Below are 25,502 nucleotides of genomic sequence, written 5' to 3' on the forward strand. Positions count from 1 at the left end.
GTGTCCCTTGGATCGTTCTTGCCACACGATCCTCACTAAATCGATGTTATATTAACTTTGCATCTCACCTGTTTCCTCTGTCCAGGATTGGCCCGTGCCAGGAGTTGTGATTTGGTCTCACCATCTCAGTGCCGGGAACAAAAGACGACCCCACGATTGCATAGCACTTCCAAGTCCCCCCATGTCCACTTTGGTTTGACTCCACCCCTTGATGCGCAGCGATGCATTTGCCTGCGGCCCCGGTCATCCCCCAATGCATGCGCGGTCACCGTCTTGCTAATGGTCCCGCCGTTGATGCTGCCGCGTGAGGATGATTGGCCACACCGTCTTGGCGCTAGGTCCTTAACATGTTGTTTGATAATTCCATCTGATCGGCTTCGCACCCTGTCGCAACTTTGCTGCTTGTCATTTGATTGCACCTTGTTTTCGCCGTACCGGCTTAATCGTCTTTCCCGTCCTTCCTTGAACTCATCGATGGCCTCGATGTGAATTCATGAGTATCATTTACATTATTGAAATTTGGTACAACTTTGTTGCAACTTTGGTACAACACCGGTCAGTAAGGCGCTACTACTTGTTGCGGCGCTCCGTATTCCCAGCTATTTGCAGACGGAAGGGACGTGAGCGTTCGCGTAGGAGCAATTGTTTGATCTTTTTACTCAGCCAAGATATTTCAGTGTAAATCGGGCGAAGGTGCCCCTTGAGTGCAAATATAGAAGTGCAAATATTACAGGCAGGCGGCTGGCAGAGGTTAAGGCCTGACTTCTGCTCCCAGTTGACCCAGTCGACCCGGGTTCAAATCCGCCTGCCGGCTCCTCGGGTGTTTGAGGAGTGATGAAATGGGAGGTGGCCCCCCATCTTATGGACGGTGTAGGACGTGATAATATCAACTTGCGAGCTGACCAGGAACTAAGTTGATGCGCCGTTGATCCGCTAGATTTGGTTGGATGCTGGTGGTGAGTTGCCGAACTCAACGAATACATTCTGAAGTCGGATGGGGTGACGGATTAGGGTGCCCCTCTAGCAGGGGAGAGCAGGGACTGCCCCGGGAAAGGGGGCCGCTGGCGAAGTTAACCACCCTGTAACAACATACATAGAAGGATGAGCGGCCTCTGGAAGTGGCCGCCGTTTCTACAGTTGCATGTCAGCATTTTGAAGTAAAATAAAAATTGCACTCAATTGATGCTGTTTGCTTGTTTAAAAAGTGTGGAACAAAAATAAAAGCGTGGAAGACGTCGATACTGCGGTATCTAATAAGTAAGTTGTTACAGAGTGGGCCACTTGATCACATTGTCATTTCTACGATTTATCATACCATACAGCACCATCCACCATTACAACACACTGCACTACGCCATACGAACTGCAAGTCCAAGGCAGTATCTGCCATGGTGTCAGGTGTGTGCGTTTCGAGAGCTTCACCAGCCCCTAAGCAATCCTCAGAATTACGAGCTTAAGAAGGAAGCATTGCGTGAATATTGTAATTTTAAGGATCGTGTGAGCGTGAGTGAAATAATTTTGGATAGAAGCGTCACCATAAGGCGTTATCGCCCGGGCCGATTCGAGGGACACCATGCTTTCCCCATCAGCGGCTAACCTTGTATGATGGTGTGAATTAGGGGGGTGTCGCTTCACCCGTAGGGGGTTATAACTTGTCAAACACAGCAAAGCGCCGGACCTCCCTGGGCCCTATTACCATTCTCTGGTGTATGAGTATGGTGTCGGTCACTTTCCAACATATAGCTTTAGCCGCGGCAACTAGCCCGACATTCCCTCTACCTGCCCCGATGTTCGGGGATGAACCTCATCCTTCCCGTCAACCATGTCACCACTCTCTGGGAAGGGAAGCATTAAAGCGACTCTTGCTTGGTGGCTGTCTTTTCACGTCGATGCGCTCGCAGAAAACGGACAACTACGCAAGGGGCACCTGTGCAGCCAGGGGATTGCAGGCGACGAGACTCGAGGCGCGTGTCTGTGGTGCGGGCAGGTATCGGCCTTGCTTCCATCCTTGCCCTCATAGCGGTTTGGTCGTCGGCCCCCCGGCCAGCTATCACATTACATAAACCGCAGCCAGTTCGGTCGACAGCTACTCACCACCTACTCACGATTACCCCCAGGCGCCATTTTCCGCCTTTACACCTCAGCCTGGCGGCGTCAGTGCATTCCCGACGTTATGTCAGTTAAAAATATGATGAAGTTAACGGGTTGAAACCCGTGTCTAATAGACATGCGTGTCTATGTGTCTCTACGCGCGTGTCTATCTGTACGTCTGTACGTCTGTGTGTGTGTGTGTATTCGGGCCTGTTAGGCCCCCCACATGGAGCACCGAGAATCCACGAACCTGAAAACGGTAACGACACGAAATCCAGCCTATCTCCTAAAGGCATTTCCCACCTCCGTCCCACAAGCCTTACCCCTCCGTGTATTTAACACGCCTGACGTGAACCTACAGATTGCGGAACTACTGCCAGACCGTGCCAGAGGACTGGCCGGACACCTTCCCCGTCACTACCACTCGAACCCTTTATAATCCATGCGACGGCTTATAAACAGCGAGCGAGGAGTAATGACAGAGCATATTTCTTTGCCTTCTTAAATACGTGACAACAACAAGGGCGGCCTTGGTAGCTAAGAGCGAATAAAGGAATAATACTCCGCGGCCCTCCAGGGCATATATACCAGCGTCAGCAGCGACGAACAACAGTATATACGACAACAGCAGTAGCAGCCGCACCAGCATCCAAAGCTCCATCCCAAAGGCCAGCTAACACAGAGAGTAGACTGCCAGTCAAGCTGCTGCGCCGTTAAGACAGGTGCCTAGGCCGCTGTTGGCTCGTGCCCCCTGAGCCGCCTCCATCCCTCCTTCCAGAACCTAAACCCCCCCTATGAATGGATGGATGGATGAGTCGAATGGATGGATGAGTCGAATGGATGGATGAGTCGAATGCTTCGCCTTCCGATCTGCCCCCAATGCGACATCCATGTCGTGGTGGAGCGGAGGACAGCCAGGCAGAGGGGGCAGCACCCAGCGCCAACGCCAATGACGCCCCTAGCCTTGCTTTCTCCTCTAAAATTTCCTCAACCATCCCCCTTCCCCCCCCCACACACACACACCTGGCCCTCCTAAAAGCACTCCGATGCGATCAACCATTCATTATCAAGCGCACCCACGCGACCTCTTGCCTAAGTGCGCCGTCTGTGCGCTCCTGGCCCCGGGGGAAGGAATGGTATCCGGCCTAGGCCGGGTCCATGCAACCCATCGGGGGTACTCGCCCGGGCCCCCCCCCATTACCACTACCATACATGCAAAGAACGTGCCCTGCCGGACCATCCATGTCTGGGTGTCCGTTCAGATCTTCGGTCTTTCTTTGCTTTCGTGCCTCTCATCATCACCCACGCGAACGTGCAGCATCTGCAAAGGACCCCCACGTCTGGGAAAGGAAAATTAGACACCAGCTGTAAGCTGTGCGTGCACGACATCTCGCCGGATATATTTATGCTTTTCCGCATGCATGCTCATCATATCGATTGCACGTATTATTTCCGTATTGAGAGGCATGTAATATAATATAAGCCATATGCTGCTCGTGATAACGAAAGGGAGGTAAGGAAAAGCCGCTGCTGCTGCTCGCATCATCATCATCATCAGCAGCAGGAACAGCAGCAGCACCATCAGCAGCAACAACAACGGACTGGGCAGGTAGTTCAGCAGGGCCGGTTAGTTGCGCAACTAGCAACGGCCGGAAGGGAGATCAAGAAAAAGTTGTGTACCCCGAACGGCATAAGTGTGGGCGCGCGGAACAAAGCATTACCAGAGGCAGCTAGCTTATCAGCTGGCGCTGGCGCCGGCGCTCTGGTATTGTGCTAGTGCGAGGAGGTGAAAGCGGCTTAGGCTTTAGTGGGGGGGGGCCTGGTGAGTACCTGGCGACATCTCTCCCATCACAACCCACCCTGCCACTAGCACAGGATCGAGGACAGCACCCTAGCACTGATGTGGTGCGGTGTAAAGATGCACGCACGTCTAAGACGAAACAACCCGGGGGGGGGAAGTGCAGTGCTGCAGCCGCGCGGGAAGAAATCTTGAGGCGGGTGCGAACGAAGGGTACGTGTATGTCAGTATGTATGCATCCCGGTATGGCACCCTACATCCTCTCACCATCACCACCACCATCACCGTCAGCACCACCATCATCATCCGCAACAACGACGATGGCGACGGCGGAGAGAGGGACTCTAGCTCTGTCCTGAGGGCAGTCATGGCAACGTCTTTTATAGAGGATTTCGATCCGTTTCCTTTCCATCCTTCTCCTCTTCTCACCTCGCATCTCCTGCTGCTGCTGCTGCTGCTGCTGAGCTCCAACAGCAGTAACATCTCCTCATCAGCAGCCGCCAGCACCCCAATCCACGCATCTCTATCTCTCACACACATATATATACATACATATATACATATATGTGTATATACACACCTCAACTTCTCCATCCTCCAAAGCGCTCCAGTTCCCCCCAAAACACCACCCACATACTCACACAAGTTGCATACACCACAACCCTAAACTTTTCCTTGTCGCTCACACTCCTACCCCTGCGGCGGCACCTTGGCTGTATACGCCACCACCCAGCAGGTACAGCTGGCAACGCTGGCAACGGCGGCACACACGCGCATCCCCATCCCCATCTTCACAGCGATCTAGCACCTATCCATCCACCCAACCATTCACCCAGAGCCCCTAGTGTAAACCACCTAAATTTTGACAGGCGCCAGGGCCTCGCTCTCACCCCCGGCCGCGCCCCCCTGACTCCGTCTTGGAACCGTCTGGGACTTTGCTGTGCTGGTGATGGTGCTGGTGCTGCCAGGGCCAGGCTATCCGGGTGTGCCCCACGGGGCCCGCAGCCCCAGCGCTTCCGGCAGCCCCACACGCACACATGCTACCCCCACAGCCGCCGCTGCCGCCACTGCCACTACTGCAACTGCAGGCGCAGCCAGCGGCGGCGGCAGCGGCAGCGGCCGCCTCCAAGGGCTGTGCCGCCGCGAAGAGACTCCTGGGCTGGTCCGACTTTTTCCAGTTTTTTTTGAAGCCATCGAAATCGCACACGAAGTCGACCTGCGACAAAGTGGCACGGTCGCATGGACAGAGGACAACATGTAGCAGGGTGGAGGGATGTGTGTGGGGGGGGGAGGGTGACCCAGCAGCGGGCGGATGCTTGGGTAACCACCCGCCAAGGGACACATGGACGGCGGTGAAGCCATATCTCACGCTATTAGGACCCAGGGGGAAGCACGTAGTGGAAATAAGACAGTTGAGACGGTTGGTCCATCTCGTTCCCAGTTTACAAAACTTACCGAAGGTTTTGTAAAAATATTAATTTTTTAAATCAGCCCAGATTTTCTCGTGTCTTTATAATAGCAGACAGCCATGCAGAGTCCTAAAATGTATAATCCTAGAATGCAATAGCCCTCGGGAAGAGAGCGGGAGGCGCTCATTCCATGGTTTCGCTGGTGTACGACAACACACACACGTACGGACCTGCGTGACGCTGATGTCCAAGCTGCCGTACTCGACCTCCACCGGCACCTGCCTGCTGCCTTGGCCCCCGCCAAGGTGGCTACGGGAGGGGGTTAGAGGGCAGTTAGCGGTTACGGTTAGCGGCGGTTGGGGACCTAATTCCCAGCTGCGATACTGCAGGCAGTGGCTATGTGTCCATTCCAGGAAGCAGAAGGGGATGTCAGGAGGCGGGTTCGAACAGGTGACCAGCACGCTTCGGTTTCGTTGTGTTCTCGGTCCCGGTCCAGTGGCGTCTCTGTCCTTCTATCCTTCCAATACCCAAAACTCCCCAAACCCATTGGCCAATCGTCTCACTTCGGCAGCAGAGGCTCAAGCCCTGGGGCCCGCCACTCGGCAGTTGACGCTTTGCTTCATCTTTCATCATCATAATTATTATCACAAACATCATCATCATCATCATGACCGTCATGTGATTCCAGATTCCACCCACTCACCCCTCCGCCTCCGGCAGCTGCATGTCCAGCGCCCAGCAGGTGCGAATGAGCAGATTACGGGTGGGTTGAATCTGCGGGGGGTGGGAGGGGAGGGGGCGGGCGGGGGTTTCAAGGGGTTGGGGTCGGATTCATGGGCGAGTTGGGACTGGGGTAGGGTGTCAAAACAAAACATATAAATGTGGGTACTCATTTCTTTTCTCGTCAACATAATTGATGTTTAGTTATAATTAAAATCTATAAATTGAATGGCGCAGGGAGGGAGAGAGAGAGAGAGAGGCGCGAAGTAAGGGATAAGGGTGCTGAAAGGGATCCACCCCCGTCGCGGGTCAACGAGCTTACGGCACCAAGAAACCACCCCGTGATACCTGTCGTTCAGTACGGCAAAAACACACACACACACACAGCTGCCATAAATACGCGCTGAAGCACTTTCCTGCCTCCACCTCGAGAGGCCTCTTTTTGCTCTGGGCCAACAACAACACACAGACACACTCTTGCAACCCCAAACCCAGGCCCAACCCAACAGCAGAACCCGTACCATGTCGTACAGCGTGTCGTGCACCTGCCCGACATGAGCCTTAGGGATCTACTGTATCAGCATTCACTCTCACTCATTCACGATACAACAGGATACGCGCTCCTCTCGGCACTTACAAACTCTTTGCGCTTAAACCTCAGACCCTCGTTCCATTTCGTGCTGAACCTGTCATGGAGGGCGTAGGGATGGAGTGGTGGTGGTGGTGGTGATGGTTGTGGTGAAGAGGGGAACATGTGAAATATAGAGAATCGACATTGCCGACATCCAGCACCGGTGGAAGGGAGTTACTGAACGGAGGCGCACAAAGGATATAGACACACACACACACCATACGTATTATATATATATATATATATATATATTATATATATATATATATATTATATATACTACCGCTACTGCTACTACTGCCACCACTACTACCACCACTATTATACCTATGCATGTCTCAAAAAGAGGTCTAATCAGGGTTTTACGACCCCTCTCCCCTCACCGACTCAACCCCCGGGGCAGTGTAACACCGCACCATACCACACCACACCACACCACATTACACCGACACACATACACATACATACAGCGCAACACCACGCAAAACACATGTGTGTGTGCCACCTCGCCAGGCAGCCCGCAGCCTGCAGCCGCAGCTCAGATTGTTAACGGCTACGTTCACCGCTACGTTCACCGCTACGTTCACCGCTACGTTCACCGCTACGTTCACCGCTACGTACTCCTACGTACTCACCTGTAGTCCAGGGTGGGTCGCCGTGTGTCCCAAAAGTACCCCACCACGAACTGCAGCCGCAGGAAGCTGAGCGCCAGTTTGCGGCTGTACACGGCGGCGAAGCGCTGCTGCGGCATCACCAGCGCCTTCTGGATGAACCGACCCGGTCGCCATCCGGCGTCCACTTGCTCTGGCTTCACCTGCAGGCGGAAAAGGGGAAAGAGGGCCCAGATGGGAGGTAGTTGGTGGTAGTTGGTGGGTGGTAGTTGGTGGTGACAGTTGATGGGTGGTAGTTGATGGGTAGTAGTTGGTGGGTGAGGGCTCATTTAATGATGATGATGATGATGATGGTGATGATGCAGCAAGAAAGAAAGGATCGACCGCCTAAGACGTTCGTGATGATGATGATGATGATGATCAGTACAGCACGAATGCTGACGTATCTTAGCATGGTGTGGCGTAACATAGAACGAATTCTGATGTCTTGCAGCATCGTAGCATTCGAAGCGCTGCGAGAAACCATTCGGCGGCCGGTTAGCAGCAAAAGCAATTCACTGCCGCAAACTCTCGGAACCCCAAAGTATTTTTTCTCTCTCCCCCCCGTCCTTCCCCTCCCCCCCCTCTCTCTTTTCCACAAATCCGAGTCCCTGTTGTCGAATAAACGCCACCGCTAACCACTACCCGCTTTTTTCCACCACACCCTCACCATCATTCGAACTCTCGTAGAAGCTTTGAAGGGTTTGGATACTGCCAAACTCAGCGTATAGCTCGCCAGCCTGCAACCCGATAACCCCAAGACGCAGGGCGTGTGTGTGTGTGTGTGTTTCAATAAGCGTACAGCCGCACGAGCCGTACACAGCAGTACCGAGCTACGGGCTCCATTCTGCAATGCTAAGCGAGGAAATGCTGCGAATGGAACGCGGAGGCGGCACCCCGTCCCGGCTCCCAAGCGCGGCCTTTTATCCTGGGGTTTGGGTTTTCGGGGATGGCTAGCCGACGGACGGACGGATGTGCGTGGACCGGGGGGAGGCTAAGCGGAGAGGGGAGACGGGGAAAGGAACAACTCACTCTTTTTTAAACTTCAAGCGGTACTCAGGTTCCCAATTGAAGCGGTACTGTCGCAGTGGGGGAAGCGGACGCAGCTTAGAGGGCGGGGGGAAAGTGTACGCCCTTGCGAGGGAAACGCACTTCGAAGCGGCACTGAGTATGGGCCGGGCACGTAAGAGGCGCTATTGCGAAACTGGACTGCGTTTCTGACCTGGTCAAGGATTTCATCAATGACACTAGGCAGCCCTTGCGAAGCTGCCTCCTCCTCTTCGCCGCTCATTATCGCAGGTGCTTGGTTAGCCGGCATGCGTCACAAAATTGCCTACTCTTGGCCGTCAGGGGCTCACGAGCAGAATCTAGGTATGCAGTTGCTCAAGACGTGTCTTGAGGAAGACTCGGGTGCTTTCCGTTAAGGGAGGTTCATAAGTCTACGCGGCACGGCCGTCAAACGACACACACTAGCGAATGGCGCGATGCTTAAACAGAATTGATGTGTACAGAGGGTAGATTTGTCCCTGATGTATATGTATATATCGACTGTGACACGAAATTCAGACTGTGCAGTTTGACAAAAATGAAAAAACAAACCGTGCGGCTCCGGAACCAGCATTCGTTAAACGAACCAAACCCTATGTTTTTGCAATAATTTTTGCGTTAAGTGTATTGCCTCGGTACCATCTCGAAAAAGCGCTTGCTAACATATATCTTGCAGGAAACAACGTTGTTGATTGGACTGTAGGTCATCGCCCTGCTTTTTAAGGATAACCATGATGCACCCTGAATAGGACACTATGTCTTCCGTATCGAGATGGCGTGTACTGGCTTGCTCCAGCGAACCAGAGGGACGAATTGGAGTATTCTCAGTCCTGCTGGACTTGGCAGCATCCGAGGCACGCCAGCCTAATGTCGAGGTATTCGCTTGTCCACAGCTGTTTACTCTCCCTTCTTGTGAACGGCGCCAAAGGCAGCCGACGTCACCCGCACACACGGTGCCACGCCGGACGACTCCATGAGCCCACTTTCGTCACGCGGACGTGTCCCAGGTGTCGGTCATCTACAACCCATCGTTGGCGGAATTTAGGGACGCGGTCGAAGCAAAGCGACCAAACCTTGTCTACTGCTGCGGGTCGTCATTGCAGCATGAAGGCCAGCTGGCGACAAGCACGGTTGGGCCCTTCCAGTTTCGCGGTAGGGCCTTTAAAAAACCGAGGGGAAAGCAGCTTTTGGGGCAACCCAGATCAGACGCCACCAGATCACGTCTATTCGGAGGTGCTTGAAACCGCTGCCGGCCATATATGGATACATGGCACGAAGATCTCCTACAGCAGGTCATCCAAACGGACCACCTGTGCGCCCGACATCCATGTTTCTCATCATGTAGAGAATCCACAGTCGCCATATAGAGAGTTCAAAGGCCAACGACACGCCCGGACCCAAACCCAAGTCCATGAGAGCCGGTCTCGGACTCGAGCTGTACACCTTTCTTTTAAGCCCTTGGACTCCATCATTGCAGCTCCGTTACTGCTAGGCGGGTTCTGTAGTAAGCCTGAGAACAAACATACGCTGACACCGGGTCCCGCTGGGGGGAGGGAGGAGGAGGATTTCGTTCCCGGCGATATGAGCAAGCTCCTGCTTTTCCAGGCCCGCCCCCTAAACCCACAAAAACCCCTTCAAACCGCCCAAACCTCCGGCGGGACATCGATCCGCTCATCCTGCCGCTACCGCTGCACCGGCTGGTTGTGCTGATACAGATGGGCAGGACCTGGGCGAAGCGGCGCTTTTAACGGCACTCGAGGAAGCACGTGCTGAGGTAGCGTACGTGGACGCGGAGGTGTCGGCGCATTTCGGTGAGTGCTTTAAAAATGAGAATATGAGTATATAAAAAAACCGGTTTTGCATTTGAATTCCAATGTAAGTACCTCAAGAGCATATTCTGTAAAACCTTTCGCGAACCTCTCATGTAAGGCCTTTGAAGCGAGCGAGAAGAACTAATATTGTATAGACTATGACATACGGATAAGAAGGAAACCGCAAGGAGGCGCAGGAAGAGGCACCACACTACCGCAACACCGCAAGCAAACAATCGTTGCGGACCCACTGACCCATGGGTCGGCTGATACCCTTCAATGCGGACCCAATGATCCACTTTTGTGCTCCGGGTCCTGGCCCATTGTAATGGAGTAAACAGTGTCACATAATAATAATGAGGACGTGGCAGGGATGTGAGCTGCGAGGTTCGCGTATGTTCGATGAGTTGAGCGACGCCTTGCCGGGTCGCTCAACTCATCGGACGACCGGACGATTTCCCACAAGCCACAACATATGCATCCGGTTCGATCCCCTTACTGAACTTTGCTGTAAGCACTGCTCCACATACTGTACTACGGGTTGTCAGCTGCGTGTCCTGCTTCACCAACTGACCCATGGGTCGATGCCGGGGCTTTCTTGCAGAAATGCCGCGCAACGCCGGTTGAGGCAGTGACCGGTGTGACGGCAACGGCGTTCTATGGTCTAGAAGAAGGCGGGGGGGGGTACAGAGGGGCTGCCCGACTTCCGGCGCGCACCCGAGAGCACGGGATTGGTTTCCGGGCAGGGGGTCGTGTGCTCATGCCGAGGAGGAGAGGACTAGGGCTGGTCAGCCAGTTTGATTGTGCCCGAGCAGAAAGGTTGACACAGAGAAAGCCATTGCATAGCGTGGCTACGAAATGTGTGTATGTGTGTGCGTGTGTGCTTGTGTGTGTGTTTGTGTGTATGTGTGTGTGTGTGTGTCCCACCTGCACGTGCAAGACCCTTTTCCAGCCCTCTGGTCCCGACGCACAGGCCCTCCTCCTTTACCCCTCATGTAAACCCCTCCCCCCTTCTCCTCCTTCCCACACACACCCCGGTCAGTCCTGCTCCTTGGCAGCAGCTTCACTCATTCGTGGTTCGTCTTCCTCTCCCCTCACCTCCCCTCGACCCAACCAGCCCGTGGGGTTACTCCTTGGGACGTTGGCAGTTGGGGACATCTTTTGAAGTTTGCGAATGTTTCCTCCTCCTCTTTGCTAATGCGTCCCCGCAGGTCCCGCTCTCCACCACCGAGGCGCCACGCACGTGCTGGTGTGGCCAGCCAACTCGCCCATCCCCGCCGCTGTGGCGTCCTTTTTCGCCGCCACCTTCCTCTCCGGCCTCTTCAATTCCTCCGCTACGCCACCGGAGGCGTTTTCAATGGCCAGCCACGGCGCACAGGCGCACTGCTGCTGTAGCGGCAGTAGCATTAGTGTCAGTGGAGGTAGCGCCGCTAGCCATGGCGACGGGGGTGGAGGCTACGTTTCGCCGCCGCTGCCGGCGTTTGTGTCGGCTGAATGGCCGGCCCTGCCAGACAGCTCGTCCATTCCGGCTGTGGTGGTTCCGGGGCTAGAGCTGGACGAGCACGGGCTCAAGTCCTTTCCGGGTGGGTTGAGGGCTGTTCGGACTTGGCGGCGGCGGAGGGGAGAAGGCGGGGGAAGGGGAGATGAATGCAGTTTCCTTCCCCCCCACCCCGTTCCCTTACCCATATCTTTTTTCCCTTCTCGTTGCCTTGGAACAATGACTACTTTCGATGCTACTTGCCATCCTCCTCCTCCTCCTCCTCATCATCATCATCATCATCATCATCATAGTAATAATAGTAATAATAGTAATAATAGTAATAATAATAGTAATAATAATAGTAATAATAATAGTAATAATAATAATAATAATAATGATAATCTGATGAGCCCTCCACGCCTTTCCTCTTCTCCCTGCGGTTACACCCCCCCTCCCACCCCGCTCCGCCTTCCTCCTCTCACTCCCTTGGGACGCCGGCAGTTCGTTTCTCAGCTTCTTGCATGTGATACCCCTCCCCCCCCTCCTCCCTGCGCTCAATCCCACGTCTAGGCTGGATGGATGTACGGCTGCTGGCACCCCGCGCGGAGTTGCGGCTGCTGCTGGTGGGAACCTCCTCCCTCATAGACGCCCGACGACTGAGCTCTCTCGGGGAGGCTCTCAGAGCCCTGTTGGTCATGGAGGTCCGTACGCTAAAGGTACGGATGAATATGTACGGAAGAGTACGAGTAATGGCCAAGGCTACGCAAGATTGTGTATATGTGCAGAAGACTGTGTGTGTGCGGACTAGGCGACGGGGCGAGGGTGAGGTGAGGTAATTATCTGCGTGACGGAGATGTGAGAGGGCTGTTCTGTGATGTGGTGATGTGGTTCTCCCCTGCCTTGACCCGCAGGGCCCCGTGTTGGACACTTAATTCCGGTACACCACCGGGCTGTGAGACCTCATCCACCCCTTGGGACGGAACCCTGTTCAGCAGTTTGGGTCGTCAGTTAAGGACGTCAGTCGGCAGGCAGCTGCGTCCTCCTCCGTTTTTTGCGTTTCATGTGTTTCCTTCCTTCCCTCCCCTCCATCTCCCCTCCCCCGCAACCCTCCTCCTCCCCCCCTGCTCATGCAGCTAGTGTCCCTCGGCGCCGTAGACAGTCTGCCCCGCAACCTGCCCGCGGGGAGTCGCGCGGTGCGGTGCCAGTTCCTGACCGCCAGCGGCGTCAGTGCGGGGGTGGTGTTGGGGACACCCCCCTCGGTGCTGCAACATGAGGCGCTGGTGGAGCATGCGCTGAGGTGCGTGTGTGGGGAAGGGGGGGGGAGGAAAGGGGGAGGAGGGGGGGGAGACGAACCACGAACGAGGAGGGAGGGAAGGGTTGGCTGGGGGGATAACTGGGGGACGGGAAACGCGGAGTAGGTGTGTGTGTGTATGTGTATGTGTACGAGTAGGTGTGTGTGTGTGTGTGTCATGTATCGAGCATTATCACGTCGCTTTCCTCCGTTCCTGCCCTCCTAGCTCTTAGCCCGTATCCCAAGGGCTAAGAGGAAGTTCGGCTTCTTCCCACACTTCCAAACGATGTACCCAACTCACCACCACACCACCTTAGCCCCAAACCGATCCCCCGAGTCCCAAACTTGGCCGTTCGGTACAACTGCTCTTCGTACGTTTTGTGCATATACGCTGTGCATATTTCCCCGTTCTTTTGACTCCATTTACATCTCTCTAACTCTCTCTCTCTCCTTCCCCCACCTTTTTTGGCAGCTCATTCATTCTTTGCATTTTTACCATGACGAAATCCCCGAGATCCCCGAAATTATGTACGTTTCGCTCAACAATTTCTCAGCCTCCGACGCGGCCCCCCCCCCCACCCCGCCCGCCGGCCCCTCTTAGGATGACCCTGGTGACGGACAGCGTGGGTTTGCAGTTCCGCCTGCCGCCTCCCGGACTGTCCCTACCGGCGCCGCGGAGCTCCAGGCTGGTCGCGGGGGGGTTGCCTGTTATGGACACGGTGGCTGTTACCAGCGTGTGGGCTGTGGAGGTGCTCAGGTCCCTGTGCAAGGTGGGCGGGTTGTAGGGCTGCTAGAGGGGTGCGGCTGTGGCGCTGGGTTTGGGCCTGGCTGGCTGGTTGGGGGAGGGAAGGGGAGGGGGAGGGGGAGGTAATGTGGGCGGTTCTAGGGCTGAGGGCCCGGAGGGGTAAGAGAGGGTTTTTGTTTTGGGGGATGGGGCAAGTCGGGGGAAGAGACGCGTCGGTCCTGTGCGGGTGTACGGCGTGGTTAGGGGAGCGGCCGCAGGGGAAAAGGGAAGTCACGTGGAGGGTTTTGGCGGCGTGGAGGTGGCGGGGGGCTTGATTACAGTCAGGGGGTTCCCAGGTCTTGAAACACGCAGCCCGGGCATGTCGCCTGGTCTTTGTCCGGCAAGGGTGGTGGCCACCAGCCTCGAAGTGATGGCGTGGGTCCCTGCAGGATCCCCGGTACCGCACCCTGGCCGCACTGGGCGTGGCGGCGGTGGGCAACGTGGCGGATGGTGTGTTCACAGCCGCCGACGTACGACGGTACGAAGTACTCATCGCAGGGAGCTGGGCCTCGGTGGCGGCGCCGCAATTGCTGCCGCTAATAGCAACGACTGGTTCGGGTCCGGCGCCGGCAGCACCGCCGGCGGCGCCAGGGGAGGTGCTGCCGTCGCCGGCGGCGGCGGCGCCGCCGCCGCCGCCGCAGAGCTGCGTGGCCGCTGAAGCCGGCGGTGGGGGTGAGGCGGCGCCGATGGACCTGACGATGGCAGCCGCCAACGGCGGCGCTTACTTTGGGAATGACGCGCTTAAGGGTTACGCACTGTACGGTCACTTGCAGCACGTAGGTGGCAGCGGCGGCGCTGGCTGTTCTGCCGCGGGCGGCGCCGGCGCCGCATCACCGGACAGCCCCGACGGTGCCGCGGCCGATGGTCCCTCGGCTTCCGGCGCCGACGGTACGGCGGGCTTAATCGGCAACGGCGAGCCATTTTCCCGTGGTCCCGGGCGACCCACGGGTCCTTTACCTGACAAGCCGTCCGACTTCACGGGGGACTTGCCGGTGGGTGTTGGAAAATGCGATGCCAGTGTGTTTGTGTGTATCTTTTTGTGTGTTACGTGCGTTATAACAGGTGCATCGCTCACACACTGCTAATGACTAAAACAAGCAGAGCCGCGAGCTGATGAGACAGTTGCAACACGACGAGGGGTGGATCCGCGTGCATGTGTGACCATCCTGAAAACCCTAAAACCCAAAAAATCCCTTCAAACCCCTTGGCATGCCCTTCTATCTCCATCCTAGCAAAACGCCTCCTCCCAAACCCGTCCCCACCTGTCCCATATCAACCCCCTCTTCCCCCCATCCCACCCACCCACCCCCACAACAACCTGACCAAAACACACCAACACCCAGGGCTACGTGTGTCGGCGCCCTCCACTGTCCTCGTGCACTGAGTCCCAGTTCTATGACGACCTAGTGGAGTTCCTGACGCTGCTGCGAGGCAAGCCAATCGACCGAGTTCGCTTCCCCGAGGCGGTCCTCAACGGGGTCTCCCTGGACCTGTTCGGTCTGTACCGGGAGGTGGTGACGCGGGGCGGCTTCCGCGTGGGGAACGGAATCAACTGGAAGGGCCAGGTGGGTGGGGGTGGGGGTGGTACTGGGCACCGAAGGGTGGCTCTTGTGGTGGTGGTGATGGGGGGGGGAGGGTGGAGTCGGCTTTTTTCCCGCTTCCCTAGCCCAACCGGAAACAAACGTACACCCCCGCACGCACCCCCTCGGTCATCCCTTCCCTTGAATGACCGCTTTTTCGCCCGGCGTCTCGTTCCCCCTTCCTTCCTCACCTCCCCCCCTCCGATCCTACCTTCACGTCTTTACGGCTTGGCATTACTGCTTTTCTTCCGCGCTTATTTTAGTCTTGGCGGCAAGGTAGTTAGTTTTCCGACATCATCTTCACTACGTCATCCCGAGTCGCCTCCTTCAAGAACGTCTTTTGGTCAGTCCTACTTCTGGTACACTCTTGCCCTGGCAGCAGCAGCTTCACTCGTTCGTGGTTCGTCTTTCCCCACCTCCTATCCCACCTGCACCACCAGGTCTTTCCCCGCATGCGCAATTGGACGGAGACCAACAAGCAGACCGGTGTGGGCAACGCCCTGAAGCGCCACTACCAGAACTACCTGTGGGAATACGAGCTGGCGCACCCCGAGGATGTGACGCTGGACCGCTGCGTGTTGTGTAACGGCGGCGATGCGGTGTCTTCGGACTGGGTTTGTTGCGACGCCTGCGAGAATTGGGCGCATTTCTCATGCGATAAGCGACCCGGCATCGGCATGTTCAAGGATTACGCGCAGGGCCAGGGACGCGTGTATGTATGTCCGTCGTGTGCGCGGGAGCAGGAGGCGGGGGAGGCGGCGAAGCGGCAACGGACGGATTGAGAGATTAATGAGGAGGGGTGGGGTGGGGTTGTGTGGCAATGTCGGGGGGGAATGTGGTGGTGGGGAGGGAGGGGGGTTAAAAGCTGGGTTTGAAGGTGGAGTAGGGGATGGGAGCTGCGGGGGCTTACGCGCGTGTGTGTTTGCAGGGGAGGGGAGGAATGATCATTCAGCATTGTGGACCAGCTGTACATAGATAATGACGCCAAGGAAAAAAGCAACGCTCAACTGTTCTGGATTTGTGGCCGCGGGCATGTGGTAGCATCTATAAATGATGAAGCGGGAGGGAGGGGGGAAGCCGCCGGAAAATGTAGAGGTGAGGGGTGTTGAACTAGTGGTCTGACTCGCCATGGGGCGGTATGGGGACACGGTAAAGGAAGCGGGTGGGGCTGAATAAGAAAGGAACATGGCTAGCCAGACCTCGATGAAGCTTAGACGTGCTTGGACCCGGCAGGGTTTCGGGGGAGTGTAGGTTCATCAAGTTGCAGTTGGGGACGGTGGGCAGGTTGTGGTTGGAGCTGTTGGAGTTGTGGGCCTCTGAGCGGATGGGGTATATGTAGGGAGGTGTTGGAGCCGAGGGATGGATGGATGGCCCCCGAGAGCCGGGCCTTTTTACCTTGAAGAGGTGAGCACGGGCAAATTGGACCGCGTTATTGCCCTCTGGACCGCTTCACAACAACTGTGTTACGATGAAACTGTCGTCCTGGTACTACATATTACTGCACCGACGACTTCCTCAGTTTATCATGTTGAAACAGATTGAATGTTGCTTGTGCCACTGCAACAGCATATTATCCAGTACTTAAAGCGTGCTGTTTAGCGAGGTAGTAGGTGTCAGAGGAGCACGGCTTGCATGGACAAAGTGGCGGTTACTGTCTTACATGGCATTAGCCTTAGTCCTATTCCAACCTGCAGCTGCGCAAAAGGGCTCGCAGAAGGCGTTCGCATCATCACCTCTTCCTGGCCATCGTTCTTTCAGCCACCGACGAGCTACAAGGAAGCATTACCAACGCCTACAATAGCAACGAAAAATACAGCCTCTTCCACTTATGATCAGCGACCGAGTGAGGATTGCCTAGCGACTGTTGCAACAACGACAACGCCATCCTTGTCGGAAATCAATCGGTTCACGCCTGATATCGATCTGGCCTCTGAGGGGTCTACGGGTGCGAGAGAGGCGTACTACATGATGCTGATGGGGCTACCCCGGCGATAAAAGGAGTCAAAATTAAACAAAGCCATCAGGCAAGCAAAAGCTTTTACCGTCCAACCTCGCACGTATACCACATATCCACTCCGTCGACAGTACTATTAAGAAATATAATTGTAACAATTCGACTCGGAAAATCTCGGTTCATCTTGCGGCTGTCCCGATGCCCAGCACCGAAGCACCTACTGTGAGCTCGTGCCTTCAGCCGTGGGCTTCTCCTCAGTGGTGGGAGCAACGGCTGGTGGTGCATCAGCTGCCGGGGCAGGAGCCGGCGGCGAGGATGCCTCCGCGGTGACTGACCCGTTACTGCTCAGAGCAGCAGCCGCGCCAATGGCCACAACCGCTGCACCCACAACCAGCAGTGTGTTCCCTGCACGCATGGAAGCATAGCAAACACAGCATCAACCCCCAGCTAAACACTTAGCAACTCCATCGTCTCAGCCTCGTGGCCGACTCTTTGGGAATGGCCTCGGTTGTGTGTCAGCCACACCGAAAGGACATCGCACACACACACACACACACACCAGGGGAAGCGGCAATACATTCAGAATTCAGACATTCGTGTTCAGCCATATAATCTGGATGGGAATGCACCAGTACATGATCTTTCTATGGAACCCGCCTGAAGCCCAATTCCAGTGCATCCATTCAAATACAACCGGTTGAGCAGCAGCGGCCCTACCTGAGGCGGGCGCCGTGGGGGCTGCCGCCGGTGCCGGCGCCACGACAACAGGCGCAGGTGGAGTGGTAACAGCCGGGGCGGGCTCGGATGCGGCCACTACATCCGCAACCGGTGCTGCAACAGGCGGAGGCGCCACGGTGGGCTCCTCCACCGTCACAGCTGCAGCCTTCGGCTCTATGACCACCTCGAGGGCGGCGGCAGCCAGTGGCTCAGCCACTACAGGCGCAGGTGGCTCCTCCACCACCACAACCGCGACCGGGGCGGGCGGCTCCTCCACCACCGCAACCGCGACCGGGGCGGGCGGCTCCTCCACTACCGCAACCGCGACCGGGGCGGGCGGCTCCTCCACTACCGCAACCGCGGCTGGTGCAGGCGGCGGGGTAACTGGCCTGACAACAGGCGCCTCATCCACCGTCGGGGCCACTACGGTTACCTCCGATGCCTCCGCCTGCAAGAAGGCACGGCATGAGGCATGGTTACAGCTGGCATGCATGGGACTGGCTTGGATAGGGGCGAGAACGGGGCATGGGCAAAGGAAACGGGTAGAGATTACGGCGGCCTACAGGCTTTAGTCACCTGCACTTCAGGCTGCGCGTTGCGAGACCGAATGATAGCCAGTAGCTCCTGCTCACGCGCAACACTGCTTGCGTAGTCGCTTGCCAGGGACATTGGAGCTCCGGCCAAGCTCTGCAGGGGTAACACAGGTCCGATGCAGACAGTTGGCGCGACGAAATCAAGATCCTCGAAGTAGATAGCATCTGATACGATATTCATATTATGTGCAAAGCTAAGCCCATACAGTTAAATGAGATCGTGTGGACTGCGTGAGATTCACTGGCCCGAAACGCAAGCAAACTACCCGCCGCTCACCATGCCCATCACAAAGCCTGCCACCGAAGCGCTGAACACAGCATTGGGCTGTTTGGAAGCCCGTGCAACAATCACGGTCCGGGTCCGGGCACGCTGCGGCTGAACCGACGCCCGTGCTTGACGCAGCTGCATTTTCAATTCCGTCTAAGAGACAAATACAGTCAAGAGTAGTTTCTTAAGCATAAGCCGGTAAGAAAAGTTCCCTGATTATGCATCGCAGCGCGTTGTCCTATTTGTACAACGTCATGGAACTTGGTGATCTTTGGTCAAAGCTGCCATAATTCAGAATCACTTCTCAAACGGCTCAGACTGGGTTATAACGAAATTAATATCAGTCTCTATTCATACTTTGTATACATACTTTTTACTATACCTGCATTCATACCAGGTACCTCTACATAGTTTGTATTTGCATAGGCAGACTGTTGGTCTCAAAAACATAACTTATTTCGTTAGCGTGGCGCATGGAGCTGTCGACGCAAGTCCTGAAGCGGCTCATGAAGGAGCTGCAAGACCTTGTGACAAACCCTGCCGAAGGTATCCGCGTTTTCATCAACGAGCAGAACTTAACAGACATTCAAGCAGAAGTTGACGGGCCACAAGGAACGCCTTATGAAAATGGGGTGTTTCGGATGCGGCTAACGCTGCCGTCAGACTTTCCAGCCTCGCCGCCAAAAGGCTTTTTCATTACCAAGGTGTTCCATCCGAACATCTCCACGAACGGTGACATTTGCGTGAACGTACTGAAGCGGGACTGGACAAGCGAGACGACGTTGCGACACGTCTTTATGGTGAGCCCGAAGCACCGACAGGACATATGTGGAGCATATCTTAATTTTCGTACTATTTTTTGCAAAATCGGGCGCCTAGCTTGGGCTTTGACCACAGCTCCGTGTTCACGCAATTCAAATAACGACGGGCAACAGTTATAAAGGAATTTATCAACCTGTGCTAGGTTCGGTATAAACATACCGTGCCTTTCGTTATGGTCCCTGTCCACGCGGCTTCTACGTTATCCGACTTCACTTACCCCTTCACTGGACGTGAACCATCGGCCCGCAGGTCATTCGGTGCCTCCTTATCCAGCCATTCCCCGACTCGGCCCTGAACGAGGAGGCAGGCAAGCTCTTGCTGGAGGATTACGACGAATACGACAAACGTGCACGGCTAATGACCAATATTCATGGAATGAGTATGGCAAAGCGTCCCACACCCACGCCGCTCACAACCAGTGGCGCGAACGCGGGGGGAACCAGCAGCTCGGAAACGTCCAAGAAGGAGAAGGAGGGTGCGACGGAAAGCTCGTCACCAACCCTTAAAAAGGCGAAGTCGGACCAGGGTAAGAACACGGCAACGGCAGGCGCCACCAGCACTATGGCAAAGGTGAAGAAGGGCCTGAAGCGGTTGTGAGGGGCAGTCCCGGGGGTGCATTGCTGCACTTGCCAAGCCGCAGTCAGGAAGCGGGGGTTACCAAGCAGGACTAGGGAGCTGCCTCGAAGCCGCTCCTGCGATGATGCAGGCTAAATGGGGACTGGCTGGCAGGTGGGCTGTACGGTGGAATTACGGGGCCGTGGCGGAAGGCACGAATTCTTGGACCTATAACTTAACCTACTTGGAGAATAAGACCTGTGACTGCTGACAATAGTTATTAGGAGCGAGATCCATGCATTCTACAGTAGGCTGTGGAAGAGATAATTTTACAGCGTGCCTATGCAGAATGTGCAGATGTGCTGATTCTTAAGGGGGTGTGATCCTTTGTGTCTTCGTGTCTGACTTTTGGCGTTTGGTGGCCAAGCTATAACATTGCATTTCGTCTCGTCGAAAATCTTTTTGACAATGACCAACAAAGTTCTACTTCTGTGCCAGGAACACGCGTACATACAAAATTTATAGGTCAGTGGTGAGCTCCTGCCGGAGTGGTGGCTCAAAAGTAGATATAGGAGGTGGTAGACGGGACTTGGAAATGCGTTATATCTACCCAAAACGGCAACATACCGGTCCATGTTTCAATACGGTGCTATCCTTATACTTCAGCTCGCTTGCGACATAAGCATTTGGCATGGAGATTAAGTCATGCATGATGTTTACGCCGAGTCGATGTAAAACCTTCCGTTTATGCACGACAACAAAAAGCATCCGGATCGCGGCTGCCATACCGTCCCATCGTTCCACAAGATCACGGTGTTCACCTTGTTTCCCATCCGTCTCCTCCAACCTGGCCCACACAATCGCCATACGCAATTCCTTCAGTTGCTTGCATGCATGGTGCTGTCGTGCCATGTGCAATCCTTCCACACTGCATGCGTGTACGCTTACTGGTACATGCTCCCTTGTCCGCGGATCACGGAGGGACCACGGTATAGACGGTTCAAACCCAGCTGCGCGGGCAGGCCGCCACGCTCCTGTTGCTGCCGCAAACGGCTCCTCCCGGCCAGCTGTAGAACATGTGCATGCTCCGCATTGACAGCCCAGGGAATTCCAGGCGACAGGGCCGCAGGTTCCGCCCATCGGCGGCCATGATCATCCTGTTTTGTGTGCACAGCGAGACTGGGCCCCCCGTGGGCTCTGTGTGTCGTCCGCCAGATCAGAGGTATGACAACATGACCGGAGAAGTGTCGGAGGAATACAGGCGACAGGAAAACAACACACGGAGTGCGAGGGAAGATGAGGGATGAGGCAGCGCGGAAAAGAGTCACAAGGACGCGTCGGCAGCAGCACGTGTCCGGCCTGTTGCTTGCTGGCAGGCAAATGGAACAGTCAGGTAGCAACGGGAGCTCCTAGTCAAGGTGGCGCAGGTCCGGAGATCCTTTACCTTACCTACCCCGCTGCCATTACGCATTGCACCATGCTGCATGTACCCCACTATACCGCCGCCGAACTGCGGCCGCCGCAAGCTATTGCCACCCCCACCGAGGCACCTGTGCACACCCTCACCTAGCTTGCAGTTGATGAAGTCGGCGAACCTGCTGTCCGTCCGAGCGTACTCACTGGGGTCCAGGGAGGGATGGTCCCGCCGCATGCGGAGCACCTCCATCAGCGTCTCGAACGCGTCTACATGCGGAACGGGCAAGCACTGGCCCAATGAGTGCTTGCAGCGGCTGCTTGTGGCACACACGAGCATGGGCGCGCGGCAGTATGGCCGGGCAAGCATACCGCCATGTGTAGCACGGGTGTACCCATCCAACACCCATGTGGGATCCAATATTCGGTGGCAGAGCCGTGCTGCTCATCCTTGCCCCGGAACCCGGTCTTGACAAAGCCATGCAGGGCTGTGCGCCATGTCCTCCAATCCCTTCCTGATCGAGGGAAGCCCGACCCGAGCCCCGTGTTGCACTGTTGTCGGTCTTTGATATCCCTTACCGTATCTTCCGTCCTCGCCCATCACCTCCCCAAAGGTGGTGCTGTAATACAGGTGCTGTGCGGCGCATCGGAGCTGCTCCTGTCGGTCAGCGCATATGGGTGAGAGGGGGAGAGCGGCTCGATGTGCGATCACGCTGAACATATGGCGGTCAAGTACAGCAGCCAGTCGCAAGCAATGCAAAAGCACGTTCTCTCATCCTAAATGAAAGAAGCGCCCTCATGTTACCGTTGTTACCCTTGCACACACCGATGTGTATACGCACGGGCCGGGGCCCCACCACGACCTGCACACAGCCGCACCTGCATGGCCGCAATCGTCGAGCTGTTCATCGATTCCAGGATGGTGTGCAGATGGGGTATGTCTTGTTCAGGCACGCTCATGGAAAATTGGGACCAGTCGAGCTCTGGTTCGAAGGGCTGGTGCAGGCCATCCCCGATTAGTACGGGCACACAGCCCATGACGGCCGCCTGTACACTGCGGCGCCCGTAACCACCGCCACCCGGCGAAAGGCAAAAGGTGTGGGAGGAGAGCGCCGAGGCGTAGGCCTTGGCACGTGTAGTCAAGGTCCATGTGGTGCGGTTCCAATGGTGCTTCAAAACCTGTACAGCAAAACACAAACACGCGGGGGACACCCAGAACCCGGGCCCGCGCCGGTGCGAACCACGCCCAGCCTGACGACGCAGGATTTAAGATTCGTGTTGGCGCATCTGTCCGGCACATAACGCCCCAAACATACCCCCCCATCCACACGTCACACCCACCCGACTCTCCTCCACGGCATCACAGGGCCACAGTACTGATTAGGAAGATAAATGGCTGATGTGAAATCAAGCGATGTCATGGTACGGCAGGGCAACACGTGTCCACGGTTTCGTACCTTGTGTCGTACGTTGCCCTGGGAGTTTGTGCGGCAGCGGCCCCGATGAGGCTCGCTGCCGTCGCTGCAGATGCGCCCTGAACCAGAGAGTAAAGGATTGTGGAGCGTAGGGGTTTGAGACGTGTGGCTATGGAGGGCATGGAGGGCCCCGATGACGGTCGGTCCGGCGCTCATGCGTGCAGCGTGTGGAGGCAGCGTGGGGCCGTGTGGTAACATGCACACGTGCATTCATTCCCGCACACGCATATCGTCCTTCTAGCACCCGCACGCACACGTACAGACATACGTAGTTAGGTGCTGGGTGTTTCCCTTCTAAAAGGCATATGACAGCTAAGATGTTCGGGAGCATTCTCTCTCACATTCCCTCGTCTTCCACCCACCTCCCGGGGAAGCCCACCCCAACCCCGGTGGCTCCTCCTGCAAACTTAATCATGCTCCTTTCACCAAGAACACACACGCACATACACGCCCATAAACACACACCATACACATGCACGCACCCGCCCCACCCACCTCACTCACCGGAGAAGAACAGGCCACTTGTCCGCTGCCGCCTTCGCTTGCTGTGGAGCGTGTGCAGCGGCGAAAAAACAATGGGCTCGTCTGCGTTGTGCAGCGGTGGAACAACGATGTCCTGGGGGCATCAGCAACAGGCGCAATAGCAGCAAAGCAATGACGACAACAAATTTCCATCATTCGTCATATCACCAATGCAGGAGAAACAATAAGTCCTATCTCGTACAAGCCTCTACCACTCCTTCACCTGCTGGTCTGCTCTCAAGTCTCTCCCCGCCTGCCTCGAGACCTCCCCTGCCCCTCCCCTGCCTCCATGGCCTCCATGACCCGTCAGGTCCAATTTTGCAAGTAGCTGTCCTAGGTGTGACACTTGCGCGGGCACTGTTATACATAAAGATACACACATAGTTACTTATAGGCGATCTGGCAGCCCACATTTTGAAGGTACGGGGTACCCACCCCACGACCTTGTAACACACAAAGGTCCTACCTGCCGCGCCACCCTCTCAGCCAACCCCGGACACCCCTTGCTTCTGGTCCCTCGCCTCCCCCACACCACACCACCGACCCAGCGCCTTTCCCTCTTTCCCACTCGCCAAGGAAGGAAAGCCGCCCCCAAGAGGTTGCTCTACATCTCCTCCACGCACCCACTAACACCCACCCACTACCACCCACCCCAGTTCACGCCTCATCGTTGAGGCGCTATATTCATGGGACCGTCAAGACCAACGACCAACCCATCATATCCATTGCTTATTGCTTACATAAGCAGATATCGACATAAAGACACACGTACTGGTGCCGTCATGCCGCTATTTTTTACCTTTCCTGGCCGGTGCGACTCCACCCAGGCGCCCTCACTGTGATTGGTGTGCGAGCCCCAGTGAGTCAGGAAGGTCACATTCTCAACAAGCTTGAGAAGTTCCTCGGGAAGCATACGGCGGCCCAGATCGGCTGCCGGTGGGATCGGAGAGTCAGTCATAACGGGGTCTCGGTAAAAGTTGATTGGAAGGGCGGGCGAGAAGGTGGATGGAGTACAATACCGGCCGGTTAGGATACTGGGTAGGGATAAGGCAGCAAAGATGAGAACGCGAATGACCCGGCCAAACCGGGAAGTCCAGACACTAGCAGGGCCTAAGGACGCTGACGGGCTAAGGGTGCTAACGACGTCGTCCACAACATCGGGGAGGCAGGGCAAGACGTCCCACCCACACCCTCACCTGCCACACCCTCATGCACCCACCCAACGCGGACCAACCTCATTAAACCCCTGCCCGCCACCTTAAAGCACCTCCAACTACATCACTCACTCACTCACCCGGTACCACCAGCAGATGCCTGTGACCTCCCCCATAACGGCCCCACCAGGGCCAGTGCTGCTGAATGTACGACACAACCGCCGTCAGGTGGTTGGCGGACTGGCCCTTGGTGCGCATGACCAGCGGGATGAAGAAGAAGTCGGCGGCATCGCCGTCGGCGGTTCGTACCCCCGAACTCAGCAGCCGTTGCATCAGCACCGCCACTAAGGGCCGATCTGGGGGAGGTTCGGTTTCGTTTTGTTTTGTGTGATGTAGGGAAGGGGGGGAAGGGGGATGTATATGCGGGGAGAGGTCTGTGACACAGTGGCAGTGGCAACGCGTGTAAGTGCTTTGGATGTCACCAGTGATTGGACCCTACAGCAGATTCACTGTCTGCCTGTACGCATGTACGCATGTACGCATGTCTACCAGTGTTTTTTTTAAGTAATATATTACTTTTAAGGAATAAAGAAGCCTTTTTGGCCTTTGGAAATAAGGAACAAAGTGAGGCCGATCCGTACATTTTCATTCCTTCAGCCAAAAACGTCCATTGCTGCCAGATTGTTCCGTAGTGTGCAGAACTTAGTATTATCGATCATAAAATAGATATGAGGGGC

The 25,502-nt window shown here is 55.9% G+C and overlaps 5 protein-coding genes across 5 annotated transcripts; 3 read left to right on the forward strand and 2 right to left on the reverse strand.

Moving 5' to 3' along the window:
• Positions 1-4,021: 4,021 nt before the first annotated feature.
• Positions 4,022-8,590, reverse strand: VOLCADRAFT_118601 (uncharacterized protein; the record flags this gene model as incomplete). The annotated part of the gene is made up of 10 exons (XM_002954099.1): positions 4,022-4,057; positions 4,157-4,244; positions 4,780-5,105; positions 5,529-5,607; positions 6,002-6,072; positions 6,656-6,704; positions 7,285-7,463; positions 7,970-8,039; positions 8,332-8,378; positions 8,522-8,590. The coding sequence occupies 10 exons, from the start codon at positions 8,588-8,590 to the stop codon at positions 4,022-4,024; spliced, it is 1,014 nt and encodes a 337-aa protein (XP_002954145.1).
• Positions 8,591-8,884: 294 nt separating this feature from the next.
• On the forward strand, positions 8,885-10,157 carry VOLCADRAFT_118602 (uncharacterized protein; the record flags this gene model as incomplete). Its single annotated transcript, XM_002954015.1, has 4 exons — positions 8,885-8,899; positions 9,354-9,498; positions 9,692-9,850; positions 10,062-10,157. Coding segments are annotated over 4 exons (415 nt in total), but the record flags the coding sequence as incomplete, so codon positions are not given.
• Positions 10,158-11,368: 1,211 nt separating this feature from the next.
• On the forward strand, positions 11,369-17,654 carry VOLCADRAFT_121257 (uncharacterized protein). The gene is made up of 8 exons (XM_002954016.1): positions 11,369-11,740; positions 12,208-12,353; positions 12,771-12,934; positions 13,530-13,698; positions 14,102-14,704; positions 15,056-15,277; positions 15,733-16,008; positions 17,051-17,654. Exons 1-8 carry the CDS (start codon positions 11,515-11,517, stop codon positions 17,285-17,287), a joined length of 2,043 nt encoding a protein of 680 aa, XP_002954062.1. The 5' UTR covers positions 11,369-11,514; the 3' UTR covers positions 17,288-17,654.
• A 1,497-nt stretch (positions 17,655-19,151) lies between these two features.
• On the forward strand, positions 19,152-20,243 carry VOLCADRAFT_82625 (uncharacterized protein; the record flags this gene model as incomplete). Its single annotated transcript, XM_002954017.1, has 2 exons — positions 19,152-19,624; positions 19,896-20,243. The coding sequence occupies exons 1-2, from the start codon at positions 19,298-19,300 to the stop codon at positions 20,241-20,243; spliced, it is 675 nt and encodes a 224-aa protein (XP_002954063.1). The 5' UTR covers positions 19,152-19,297.
• A 958-nt stretch (positions 20,244-21,201) lies between these two features.
• VOLCADRAFT_118607 (uncharacterized protein) lies at positions 21,202-25,098 on the reverse strand (the record flags this gene model as incomplete). Its single annotated transcript, XM_002954100.1, has 8 exons — positions 21,202-21,398; positions 21,768-21,884; positions 22,194-22,272; positions 22,494-22,793; positions 23,072-23,148; positions 23,594-23,705; positions 24,411-24,541; positions 24,906-25,098. The coding sequence occupies 8 exons, from the start codon at positions 25,096-25,098 to the stop codon at positions 21,202-21,204; spliced, it is 1,206 nt and encodes a 401-aa protein (XP_002954146.1).
• Positions 25,099-25,502: the final 404 nt, after the last annotated feature.

The sequence above is a fragment of the Volvox carteri genome, assembly GCF_000143455.1.
Source record: "Volvox carteri f. nagariensis unplaced genomic scaffold VOLCAscaffold_40, whole genome shotgun sequence".
NCBI classification, from domain to species: Eukaryota; Viridiplantae; Chlorophyta; class Chlorophyceae; order Chlamydomonadales; family Volvocaceae; genus Volvox; species Volvox carteri.

What these genes read in the sequence shown, in the direction of transcription:
- VOLCADRAFT_121257 (XM_002954016.1), top strand. Translation starts at nt 11,515, where the DNA reads ATGGCCAGCCACGGCGCACAGGCGCACTGCTGCTGTAGCGGCAGTAGC. An exon ending in ACTTCACGGGGGACTTGCCG is followed by an intron (nt 14,705 to 15,055) that starts GTGGGTGTTGGA and finishes ACCAACACCCAG; the next exon opens with GGCTACGTGTGTCGGCGCCC. An exon ending in GAATCAACTGGAAGGGCCAG is followed by an intron (nt 15,278 to 15,732) that starts GTGGGTGGGGGT and finishes CTGCACCACCAG; the next exon opens with GTCTTTCCCCGCATGCGCAA.